This window comes from Dermacentor variabilis, chromosome 7, assembly GCF_050947875.1.
Source record: "Dermacentor variabilis isolate Ectoservices chromosome 7, ASM5094787v1, whole genome shotgun sequence".
Classification (NCBI taxonomy): domain Eukaryota; kingdom Metazoa; phylum Arthropoda; class Arachnida; order Ixodida; family Ixodidae; genus Dermacentor; species Dermacentor variabilis.
The window spans coordinates 130,459,788-130,472,808 of NC_134574.1; the positions used below are offsets into that span (position 1 = coordinate 130,459,788).

The 13,021-nt window shown below is 44.8% G+C and overlaps 1 protein-coding gene across 1 annotated transcript in view; it reads left to right on the forward strand.

The window, feature by feature from the left end:
• Nucleotides 1-13,021, forward strand: part of LOC142588854 (uncharacterized) — a 70,743-nt gene that overhangs the window by 26,726 nt on the left and 30,996 nt on the right. Inside the window, exons 12-16 of the mRNA XM_075700674.1 lie at nt 931-1,107; nt 4,121-4,297; nt 8,523-8,693; nt 10,398-10,610; nt 11,749-11,928. Of these exons, the coding sequence (XP_075556789.1) occupies nt 931-1,107; nt 4,121-4,297; nt 8,523-8,693; nt 10,398-10,610; nt 11,749-11,928 (918 nt within the window). The remainder of the gene's footprint in view (nt 1-930; nt 1,108-4,120; nt 4,298-8,522; nt 8,694-10,397; nt 10,611-11,748; nt 11,929-13,021) is intronic.

Here is a 13,021-nt window from a genome sequence, read left to right on the forward strand (position 1 = left end):
TTTCGAGCTGGCTGGTTTTTGGGACGTTTTTGCGGCACCTAGGGAGTTCGAAAAATCGTACGTGGACTGTGCAACTGACCAAGAAGATGCTTTGAATGGTCCATGGGGCAAACGAGTGGTGGGAGGAGGACAAGAACAGAAAGGACCGACGCACTGATGAATGAATGGGAAAGGAAGCGTGCTGCCGCCGATTTGAAGGAGCTTGAGCTCAAAAAGAAAGTTTTGGCCTGATGCCGAGATGCAGGTGTCTTTAAAGTGTGAAACACAACACCGAGGCGACGTGCACGGGATGAGTGTATGTCAGGATAGTTCAGGCTGACTTATGAGCTGTTCAGAGAGAATGCCAATTGTGGCAAAGTTCGGGCCTCATACCAGTGAGCTTGCTATCAGTTGGTAGGAAGAGCTGATATTCGAAAATATTTCCTTCTGTATGAATCTCCTTTTTATTCGTATTAGGAATGTCCGACTCGATATGCTTAGTAGAGAGTGACAGGATCTGGCGATATCGTTTCAGCCCATATTGACATAAAACAGTTCTGCATCACTCAGGGAATTTCGCAAAAGCGCCCAGGAAAACCTGGAAAACTCAGGGAATTTGGAAATGTCAGCTTGGTAGACACTCTGTACTTGCACTGTTATACTGCTGCTGCTACTAATAGTGATTAGTGTTCCTCTAAATCTTTTCATAGATTCACCTAATTCTCAATCTGCAATTGAAGACAGATGTGTGGGGTTCACCCAGGGAGGTCCTGTACTGTATTTGTCATTCCTGATGGCCAGGGGCCAACTGCGAAGAAATGTTATTTTATTTGTGTACTGTGAAAACTGTTGCAGCTCTGAATGCGTGTTTGCCTATAGTACCAATCACAAGGCTCTGAGATATTTATCTACACTCGACTCGGATGCAGAAAAGGTGCACGATTCTTTCAGGTGTGTGTGGACTACCCGAACAGCGTGGCCCCTGTCACAACTATACGGTCTACTGGTTCTTCAGCGTCACCGATGGTCGATGCAACCGCTTCTGGTACGGTGGTTGTGAGGGCAATGGAAACCGGTTCAACTCGGAGGAAGAGTGCAAGAACACCTGCGTCAAACCTGAAGGACCTGGTGAGGAAAGGGGTCAAGGCATGCTGGAGGTCAAGTGGAATACAATTATTGTAGTTACTGGTGTAAGGCCTGCCATCATTTAAGGCTTGCATCCTCACTCTGGTACGAAAGAATGTTGACAAAAACATGTTGCTAAGCATGACACGCATACCACTGTCCTCGTAATTTCCACGAGGCGCTGCTAGGTGGCCCTAGTTACTTTCCTGTTGACAATGACATCATCTTCATTATCATGATCATCAACACCATCATGTTCCGTCGGATCACGCAGCATAGGTCTAGTATGCTTTGACACTATCATCCGTGCTGCGGCTTGTTTAGCTGCATGGTGCTTTCGGGTGCGTGAGAGGGCATCACTACAATAAGCGTGCTTGTGGGTATTGTACACAGGGCGTGCATTTTCGTTCGAGACCATCATCAGGAGCGTCAAGGTGATATGAATCTCAAACAGTAGGGACATCACAAAGTACAACCAGCTTTGAGAAGGCGCCAATGAGCTGAGCTCATCAAACGACGAGGGCAACGGAAACCACAAGCATGATTGATTAAACCTCTTCATAATTGTAAGGACAGCAGTTACATTATTCTCGATAACCATCAGAGCGTAGTTTGCGGCTTCAGTAAATAATGATAACCCGGCCTCCTATAATGCTCACACCTATATGAAATGTGACAAAAGAAAAGGCACTGACCGAATACGATGAGTAAATACGGTATCTTTATGGATGCTCTTAGGCAGCCGTAAGCTTTAGGTATTGGTATGCAAAATTTCATAAACAGGCTTCTTCACATGTTTGTGTTGTCTCACAGAAGATGACCGATCTCACACTCGTGGCACTGTTCAAGCTGTGGGTCATAGGCAAAGAGAAGGAAAAGAGTAAGTAAGATCGGCAGAGTGTCCTAGTATAATCATATTGCAGAATAGGACCACCCCCTTCAAGTAATATTTGTTATCTGGGGTTGAAAGGGTAAAACAGGTAGGATTACGGGGGCATGGGAACTAAAACTGCATCACCAGGCCCGTTCCGATGAGAAACTTGAGAAGCGAGTCCAGCTTAGCTTGCTATGCTGAGAGGTCCACGGCTTGGGTGCACCCATGCGTGGGACATCATCAGGCTGTCATCTTGTGTTAGTCACACGATTTGTATGGGGAAGGGGCCTTGCAGAATTTCGCACGTGTAGTTTATATTGTAGTTTCGTCACATCATAGCTTATGGCAGCAACACCACTTTGGTTTGGTGATGCTATGATGAAATATTCATTCGGAGTTTCATTTTGAATCGTGGCATGTACTGTGCCATTATGCTTCATGCTTTTCATTAGGAGACCAGGATGATACCAGTGCAGGCAACCATGTTTCTTTTCGTGTGGCGCTTGCAACTGCATTCTTGACCTATCACTGACTGGTATAGGTAGTACAGTGTGATATGGACTTTGAGTCATTGTGGGTGGATCTCTGAATCTTATCGCAGATGCCTGCCTGCTTCCAAAGGTGATTGGTACGTGCGACGGCCAGTACCAGCATTGGTACTTTGGCGCGACCACTCGCTCCTGCGAGTCGTTCATGTACGGAGGTTGCCTCGTAAGCAACAACCGCTTTGCCAGCTTGGCAAGTGTTTTTGATGCATACATATTCAACTTCCACTCCTACTTCCTCTCTAATTGTGTAACAGGATCTGCGTCGACCACTGCTGGTTGATGGGTGAATCAGCGAGGGCCTCGGGAAAAGTTGTGTGCACTTTTGCCCAAGCTGCAAGGTGTTTTACTGCAATAGCTAGGAAAACTCTAATTATTAAACAATTGAATTGTATGTACTGCAACAACCTCAGGTAGAGGCCATGGCAGGAGCTGAGTCCGTATAGCGGTCTACACTGCCTATTTATATAGTAGATAATCATCATCAGCCTATTTTTATATCCACTGCAGGACGAAGGACTCTCCCAGTTATCTCAAATCACCCTCTTCTCACGCTGGCTGATTCCAACTTCCACCTGCAAATTTGCTCATTTCGTCACCCCACCTAATTTTCTGCCATCCTCTGCTGCACTTCCCTTTCCCTTGGCACCCCTACTGTAACTCTAATGGTCCACTGGTTACCTGTCCTACGCATTACATGGCCTGCCCAGCTCCAATTTTTCTACTAATTTCAATTAGAATATCAGCTATGCCCATTTGCTCTCAGATCCACATCATTCTGTTCCTGTCCCTTAACGTTACAACTAACATTTTTCGTTTTATTGCTCTTTGTACAGTCCTTAACTTGTTCTCAAGCTTCTTTGTTAACCTCCAAGTTTCAGCCACGTATGTTAGCACTGGTAGAATGTAATGATTGTATACTTTTCTTTTCAACGACAGTGGTAATATAGAGAGTTCATAGTTAATGGGGATCACACAGACTAGAAAAGAAAAAAGATGGGACAGGGAGAACAATGGAATGAAATATTGAGTCTATAGTGACATCACAACATGTTGTTAATGGCAAAAACCTGTACCACTCCCGGACACCGCAGAAGGGGCAACCATCTTTCAATAAACACGATTTTTAATGAATGCAAGAAACTGGGGTACTTACTTATTCATAATGCTGCAATTGTATTAACAGACTTGTAAACATACATACATAATGACAAAAGAAAAAGGACAATCCAAGTGAATACTCATGAAAATCAGATGATTTAACATGACTAGACATGTTGCAGGGAAACATTTTAAAAGAGGGGAAGTGGAGGAGCTATCCACAGTCTTGCAGGGAAGCGAGTTTCACCTTATGATCACCGGCTAAAGTAAAGGCTGCATTGCTTAAGACCTATGAAGTTTACTTTTGATTGGCGCCAGTTTTGGACAAGTGTCATTAAAAAAAATACCGGCACCTTTTTATCACATGCTGGAGCAGTTGAGGCTTCATGCTGGTATGGTTACTCGGTCAACAGCTACCTGTAGAGGAAAGCACGGGTCCTTGTGTTAACACCCCATTAGAGAGTTACAGACTTGTAAACTTTTCCTTTTTTTTCAGACCCGTGTCAGCAGTCGGCAGCACCTGGACCATGCAGGGGCTCGTACAAGCGGTTCTACTACGACCGGCGGGACAACCAGTGCAAGCTGTTCACGTATGGTGGTTGCCAGGGCAACGAAAACAACTTTGCCACAGAAGAGGAGTGCTCAGAACGATGCGTCAGGCTTAGCGCACAGGGTGAGTCCATGTGCAGTCAGGATTCAGAATGAACAAAATGTTACGGACACCCTGATTTACCAAGCTGGTACAGTGATCTCCCACCCACTTCCCCATACCCTCGCATGTTTCTCAAAATTTTAAACTTCACACAATTTGCTGCATCCTTCCACCTTCAAGACAGTGCCTGACTTGTGATTTTGATTTTCCTAGATAAGGTGAGTTCTGCTGAATTTAATTTTATCCATTCGCTTTTTCAAGACAATGCAGTTAATATCAGCGCACAGCAGCTTCAACGCCTTGATGTGCCACTGGGAAACCTGTTATTCAAACCGTAAATGAAACTGACACAGAGAATTACATTAGAAAATGCACGCGACTTGCACATTTGAATCTCAAAAACATTGTGACATGCCTGAAAAATTCCATTATTAGATTCTCGCATTTTGCTGCTAAGCAGAGTGCTCTAGTTGTGATCCCCAGCCGAAATGCTCGTGCAAGGTACGTACCCAGGGGAGGGCCTGCCCCCCCCCCCCCTACCCCAGTATTAAGTGGCATACTTCCCCTCCCCCCATCCACACCACCACTTCTCACGCATATTCCTAAACTAAAACGCCACCAAATCAAACTTGCTACTTGACAGCTATTTGGTGGGTAACATTTTGCGGCCTCGTTACTCCTCTTGGATGGTGGTAGTTATCGGCATCTCCTGGGGTGTGAAGGCCAGTTTTGTAATTGATGGGCGCCCGTGCGATTCGCTCGAGATGCGTTCGCTTGTCACCATCTATTGCAACGGTCACGCGAATCGCTGTTTCTTCGTTAGTTCAACGTTCTTTGTTTTGACTCGTCCAGAGACCAGGAAAGAGATTCAGTTCGTAGTAAGCTGGTCTGTATACTCTTGGAACGAGTTGCGGCAGGAGAAAACGCCAGCAGTGTTTAAACTTTCCTTTTGCCTCATTACTTCTTTGAGTGACCGTTCGCCTTGACGCTGGCAGATCCTCAGAACCGTATAGCCATGATATGGGTTAGAATGGTGGACAATATGATCATGCCAAACAGCGTCCGTCATCAAACCTTGAAATAATTGTTAAACCCATAAGCAATATGAATATCACCCGTTACCTCGTTTGGTTTTTCCCTAGTTGTACAGCACTTCTCGCGCAAATTTACAACTCGAAACAATAGTCGCAAGGAATTGAGAAATTACGCAATCTACTAGGAGAGAGAGCCAAGGCAACGGCAAGACAGGAAGGAAAAGCAAAAATTTTCAAAATTAACCATTGTTTGTGAAAATGTTTATGAATCAACTATTTAAGAAGGAAGTAGAGAAAACTCCGCTGGAAGTGAAGAATGATTCCGTGTGTTTTGAATGACGCTTCTACAGTTATCAATCAAGCCTCCTCACATAGACACTTCTCTGCTTTGCTAGTCTGTTTTTTTTTCTAACCTCCTGCGGTGGGTACCATACGTCTAGAACTGTGACGTCCGGCGCTCTACGTGCTTGTACGGGACAGACGGAACCGCGTCGTTAGGTACGTTTCACGAGCGAATATGTTCGCCCCATGCTGGACACCAACGTCTGGTCGTTTGCGCGTACGGTCACGCGAACGGTTGCCCGTTAGAACGAGGCCTCGCGAGACGGTCTCGCAGAAGCATGGATCGGCGCACGCATGGAACGTCCGCGCCGCTATGCGAATCCGAGCCAAAGAGGAAGAGCCTTCTCCTTGCCGCGCCCAAGTAACCCCGCTCTTAGGTGGCGTTAGCAGAGCCACACTCGCGCCATCTCTCGCCATGCGCTTCAACCACACCGACTGCCGCGGGCACCAAGCCACGCGGCGAAACCGGATTACAGGAGACGGAAACTATGTGGGAAAACAACATATCAGGGGACGCATTAGAGTCGCGCATCGCCACACCATAGAGGACACAGATCTATTACTGCAGTTATTAACTAATATTCTGCTTACGTGCCAGTATAAATCGTCAGCAGTGATGCAGTTGACAACATGCAGCCCCCTTTGTTTTATACTGCACTTCATTGAGAGCATGTACACAAAATTGTGTAAGTGTTATAATTGAATAAGCAGTGGTAGAACAAAGAATGTTGCTGAAGCCAATATTACGACAGGGGGGCTTGTTTTCATCAGGGCAGCAACTGCTTTGCTTAGCAGCGTTTATGTACGCATAGCTCACCCTTCCCCACCTGATATTTCTTGTTCTACCATTGCTAATCATTTTAAGCCTCCATCTTCCTGTGAATCTCTCTTGTTCGATAAAGTGTCACAAGGTGTCACTGCCAGCATTGTTACTGCCATCCATGTGCACCGTAACCCATTATTTATGTAATTAGTAATAACTGTACGGACAAACTAACACTCTCTATTGTCAAGCTGTCTCCGTTGTCAGAGTCATGCTCGGCCTACGTTATCACTGTGATTGACCAGTCATGGATGGAGAACGATACAATGGGAACATAACTGAACAACAGGAACCCTTACACTACTCCAGTCCCTGAGGTTACTTTCATATATTATGTCTAGCTAGAGTGATGTATTGTGGTCCTGAAAACCTCACCATAATTTTTCTTTGCGAAGAGAGTGCTTAGTTGCCGAAATAATCGCAGTTGAAGCCTGTATGGTTCTTAAGGACAACAAGTCAGCAAAGAGAATCTGTGGAGATATGTCATCCATATTTTGGCGTAGCACAGTAGTCCTCCACTGTGCCCGTGATCTTGGGAGGGCATATCCTGCCACCTGGTGAGTGACAGAGGGCTACACATATAGGGAACAACAATCCCACGAATGTACAAATTAGTGTGAAGAGGCAGCATGAGTGAGTTCTTCTGTGATCTGTTTCAAATTGGCTCAAGTGAATTTTTGTGTCTTGTTCAAATGCAGTGTAATTACCTTTTTATTATTAGTGGTGGACTATTGTTTCCCAATTGTGAAGATGAAATAAGACATTGTCAGGAGCTGCTTATGTATGCACGCGGCACTGGCACAAATCCTGTCTTGTATTTGTTTCATTTTCTTGTGCTGTTTTTGATAAATGTGATGTCGCGGATATATCTTAGTACACTTATTTATCACTTTATCTTGACCTGATCTTTTCCTTTGGGCCTCCTCTCAAAGGAGCCCTGACGTAAAACTTGACCTGAGGGGTCACGAAGACAACTGAAATCCATGACTTAGTAACTGACTTCTTTCTTTTTTAGTTTTGAGCAGTGTACCCTGCGGCATGCATGTGTGCTTAAATGAAAGCACAGAGGCCCCCCTCACATAACAATAGAAGTTATGGTTTGATATGTCTTATTTTCCATAAGCCAACACATTTAACAGTCAGTGTGACCACTTCATAGCTCGTAAGCTTGAAAAATAATTTTTACACATGATGTGGTTCAGCACCAAGGACCGAATGACCGAATACAACGAGATAGCCAAGGCTTTCCACCTGGCTCGTAGAACTCTCCTGCCCTCTTGTGGAGGGCTTAGTTGAGAGCAAGCCATTTTATTCAGACAGCGGAAAACGGGCTCACTCCCCAGCTTGTTGCTGATGCACAGAATGTATCCCAAGATGCACCCTACAGACAAGTGCAGAGTCTGCTGAAGGGAGATGGCCAGCTTCGCATACATGCTGTGGAATTGCATGAAGTACCAGGAAGAAGCCAAGTCCCCAAGTCTGGGAGGATCCCACCACGACTCAAAGCAGCCGCAGGGAGCGACAATCAAAATGAACAACTCTGGGCCGTCCAGCAGGTCATCGAGGCGCTGGCCCGGCAGGGACTCAGCGAGCCGGCAACGGCGAGCGGGGACCCAGGTCGTGCGACCGGTGTCCAGAAGACGACATAGGCCCCATCCGGAGCGTGCGCGCAAGCATGCATTTTACTACAGGCTCAAATAAACGTTTTACCAATCCAATCCAATTACACATGAGTTATTGCCTAGAGTACACAGAGTTTGGCCTTGAAGACTTTGCAGTCTTAAATGTATTTCATAATCTCATAAACACTTTTTCAAGTGTCAGCCCAATTACAGACTTAGTTTGCCATAAAGTTTGTATAGAAATTTCAAATGTTATTAATAGCATGTGCGACTTCAAAAGGTTTGCATTATTGGGATTCGACTGTATGCAGTTGTCTCACCTCAAAAACTGGCCTGCCTATTTGTTTTTTTTGTATTTGCCTATATGTATAGCTCATAGCGGTAGCTTACATTACTGTACAGCACATTTTGAAACTCCTGCGCAGAGCTCTGCTTCATGCCGAGTGAGGCAGGCCCCTGCACCAACATGGAGGTTCGCTGGTTCTATGACAAGCAGGATGGCGTGTGTCGCGAGTTCTACTATGGTGGCTGCCTTGGCAATCGGAACCGCTTCCGGTCCCGTAGGGACTGTGAGGACCGCTGCTTCAGTTCTCAAGGTAGGTCGTCAGTGACGAGCTCCTTGACACAAGTGGAAAAGAAGTGTCTAGAAAATCTGAATGATCGTGGAAATGCTGTTGCATTCCTTGGCAAGTCATTCATTTGGAATTCCTGTATCCTGCTTTTTCACATGTGCAACCTGCTTAATAGCTTGACAAAACACCAGGTCCAAACTGTGGACCTGAGTTGTATGCAGTAATGCAAGGTATATACTGGCTTCCTTGGCAGATCTTATTATGACCTCCTCCTACTGATTCACCGATAAGTAATCAAGTCTACTGACTTTTCGTCCCATAGTAGAGAAGTGCTTATGTACCAAGGTTATATAATAGTGCAATAAATGTCCGAAACGCTTCCAATGTGCTTTATTTAAAAGAATAAACTGTGAAGTTTCATTTCATCTGCACTCACATATTTATCCAAAGGGGCATTCGTTTTTTACATGTAGAGTGTACGTAAAATTACGCCATTCGCCATCAGCGATGGTTCTCCCGTAGTCACTAAAAATACTCTTGGGAACCTTCGTTTATCAATTGTTTTTTGACAGGCACCTGTGCCGATGACACCAGACACACATCTAAGCAAATGAAAAGCCTGTAAACAGTAAAAATTCCAAGTAGTAAAAATGAAGGTACTGCCGAGTAATGTGGACTTGTAGGAAATTATGTAGTTGTTAGGAACGTTTACAGGGGACATAGCAGTTGCTTGGCAGGCACGAACTAAATGGCACAATGGCCTAGGTTTAGTAAGCCAGCCTCTGACTCAAGACTCGTGTTCCATTGACAATGCATCCATCTCATTTTCCTTTTGTTATTGTTCAAGTCTGAGTATTTCTGAGCATTTAATGCACACAGGCTTTATGGATATACGCACTGGTGTTTTGAAATTTGTATTCTTCCAATCCTGAGCACTTTCTTGTGGGTGTTTCTTTAGGGGCAACACAGTGAGCCCGAACAGTACCGCCCACACCCCCATACATACAACAGTTATGTACTGCCCAGCCATGTATGCAAGCACTTGCGCTTATATGGGCTGGTTATGTTTTATTGGTCGTGTTGGGAAATAAATAATAATCTTTTTTTGCTGCAGAGCATCCACGTTTGAAAGAGTATGTTTCATCATCATCATCAGCCTGGTTACGCCCTCTGCAGAGCATAGGCCTCTCCCATACTTCTTCAACTACCCCGTTCATGTACTAATTGTGGCCATGTTGTCCCTGCAAACTTTTTAATCTCATCTGCCCACCTAACTTTCTGCTGCCTCCTGCTACACTTCCCTTCCCTTGAAATCCAGCCCGTAACCCTTAATGACCATCGGTTATCTTCCCTCCTCATTACATGTCCTGCCCATGCCCCATTTCTTTTTCTTGATTTCAACTAAGATGTCATTAACTCGCATTTGTTCCCTCACCCAATCTGCTCTTTTCTTATCCCTTAACGTTACACCTATCATTCTTCTTTCCATAGCTTGTTGCGTCGTCCTCAATTTAAGTAGAACCCTTTTCGTAAGCCTCCAGGTTTCTGCCCCGTACGTGAGTACTGGTAAGACACAGCTGGTTATACACTTTTCTCTTGAGGGATAATGGCAACCTGCTGTTCATGATCTGAGAATGCCTGCCAAACGCAGAAAGAGTATGTTTAGCTGCGTACCAATTGATTTCTGGTGCTCTTCTCACTTGCTTGCCGTCCTACTACTACACGCAGACCTGTGCATGTTGCCGAGAGTGCAAGGCCCGTGCAGTGGCACATTCACCCAGTGGTTCTACGATCCCGAGACAGACCGGTGCCATGAGTTCACGTACGGTGGTTGCCAGGGCAATGCCAACCGCTTCAACGACCGTGAAGCCTGTGAGAATCAGTGCCGCGAGAGGGTGCCAGTGCCTACAGAGCAACCCACGGAGCGCCCCACGCCCCTTGGTGAGTAGCACGAGTTATGGTTGTGAGGTGTCTGAAGAGGCCAGCTCTTTTATCAGTGGCATTCCAAGGGTACAAAGTGAAAACGAAAAAGAAGGGAGATCCTATTAGACCTTTAAGCATGAATGAAAGAAGTGTGGCAATATGTAAAAAAAAAGATCCGTAGTTTTTTTTATTTGTGCGAATTATTCACATGAGCTCGCAAAGCCCATCTCATTGAGCTTCGTTTGTTTTATAAGGAGCAACAACAATTACAAATTCATTTAACCTTCTTATTTAATCACAATAAAGCGAAGACTTACCTGAAGCCAACAGACAATGACAACAAGTAAAGCATAGAGAGAATTGCTTGTTTAATGGAAATGGAGAAATTATAACTAAAGGAAAAACTAATGTGCATGAAAAAAACAACTGGCTGCTGGTGGGATATGATCCCATGTTCTTGAATTACCTGTGTGAGGCTCTTACCGGTTGAGCTAGTGTGACGCCATTTTCCTGTCCACTTTCTTGGGTATTTATGTTCGCATACTAGAGTTAACCCTGGGAGAGTTAGTGCCACCACTCACGGCCATGACTGGTTGTGCTGGCTTACTCATTTGCCATTTTCCTAGCCCGAAAATGATTCCCTCAGATGCGACACCCATGCTGTTATCCCCTCATGTGCCTGCTCCCTCCTTCAAAATCTCATAAGGGTGGAGGAAGTTTCCCTGAGGAGGATATTGGCTGGGGTAGCCGTCACCCCTGCTGTCACCTTTCAAGAGAAAGGGCTTCTTCATGGACGACGCCACCTGCCCGAACTATACGAGCCTGGCACAAGACACCAATGTGTACCACCTGCTGTGGACTTGCCCAGGCACACAACATATTCGAGAGCCCTTGCTCAGATGATATGGCCTCCACATTGACCCACACGCTGACTTCAATGTGTGGAGCCAAGGTGGCTGTAATTACAGAGCCTTGCTGGACTTTCTACACAATGCAGGGTTACATTCACATTTATAAGTATTTTTAAAGCTATGCTTTAAGGCAGCCTGCCTCTAACTAAAAGGAAAAAAAAAGTATTGTGTTGAGATGTCAAATCAATCAATCAGTCAATCAAAATCAATTTATGTTCACAATGCATCTCTCCTCTGTTTTGTAGATGTGTGCACACTCCCAAAACAGCCTGGACCATGCTACGGCTTGCTGACGATGTGGTACTTTGACACTGCGACTGGTGAGTGCCGCAGCTTTACCTACGGAGGCTGCGAGGGCAACAACAATCGCTTTGAGTCGCGGGAGCTCTGTGAACAACGCTGTGGCTGCCATGGTGCAGGGCCGGGTGAGACATCCTTTGCTGCCTTTTCATGGACTCCTTCAGAAGCGCTGCCCTGTATTCAGAATTGCATCTTAATTTGAAGGCCATACTTGTCCTCATCTAAATCACAGCTGTCATAAACACACTGAAAGAAATGCAATGAGTGTCTAGGGCACGTTCACGCCAGGTGTCCTTTAGATCAAGTCAAGCATTGGCTTCAAGAAGCATTTCTGAATATGGAGGTTAGAGCAGGGCTGCTGAAGTGTCACAAGCACACAAGCGTGACAAGTGCTTAAGCGTCACAAGCATTCAAGCGTCACCACGATGCGTCACGGCAACATCGAGAATATTATGGGCAGCTGTTATGGCATTGTTTGTGTGCCCTGTTTTAGAAATGGAGTGAAAAAAAAGGCAAATTTTGTTGACGAATATCGCTACAATAGTTGATATTATTCAAACATCGTCAAGCGTTCCTACCTCCTGCCGTTGCAACATACAAACAACAACAAATACTGGCATTGCAACATGGACATAAAAGCAGCAATTGAAAAGTTTAGCAATGAACTTCAGTTAATTAGCAAATGGAGTGTGCAGTGAAGGAACAAATAGTGAGGAAAGCACCCTCACATTGGTTAAACCCTTCATTGAAGAAAACATTGTTTCCATTGAAGTAAATTACCTGGTATATATATGATAGTGTCTTTATTTTTAATCAATGTTAGCAGAAGCTTGAAATATCTTGTTTGCAGCCTCTAGCACGGTTCTACTTCTTGAGCTGGATTACCTAAAAAACCGACATTATTTGCAAAAGAAATCTAAATGCATAATTGTTAAATTAATTTTTTTCAAATTAACTTAAACTAATCATACTTTACGGCACATATCGCAATTTGCGAATTGCAGCAGATGAGTTCATAAGCGATATCTATTTGGAACAAATTCTTAAGATGACGTCAACTTTGAGGTATGCATTTTCAAACTTGTGATGCAATGCATATGGCGTGCTTCAATGCATAAAAGGCATTTCAATAAAAAAGTAAATGGAACAACAGGGGCATTGATGCCACAAGTTTGATAGTGCTTATCTAAACTGGTTCAAAATTTGTTCCGAGTGGAT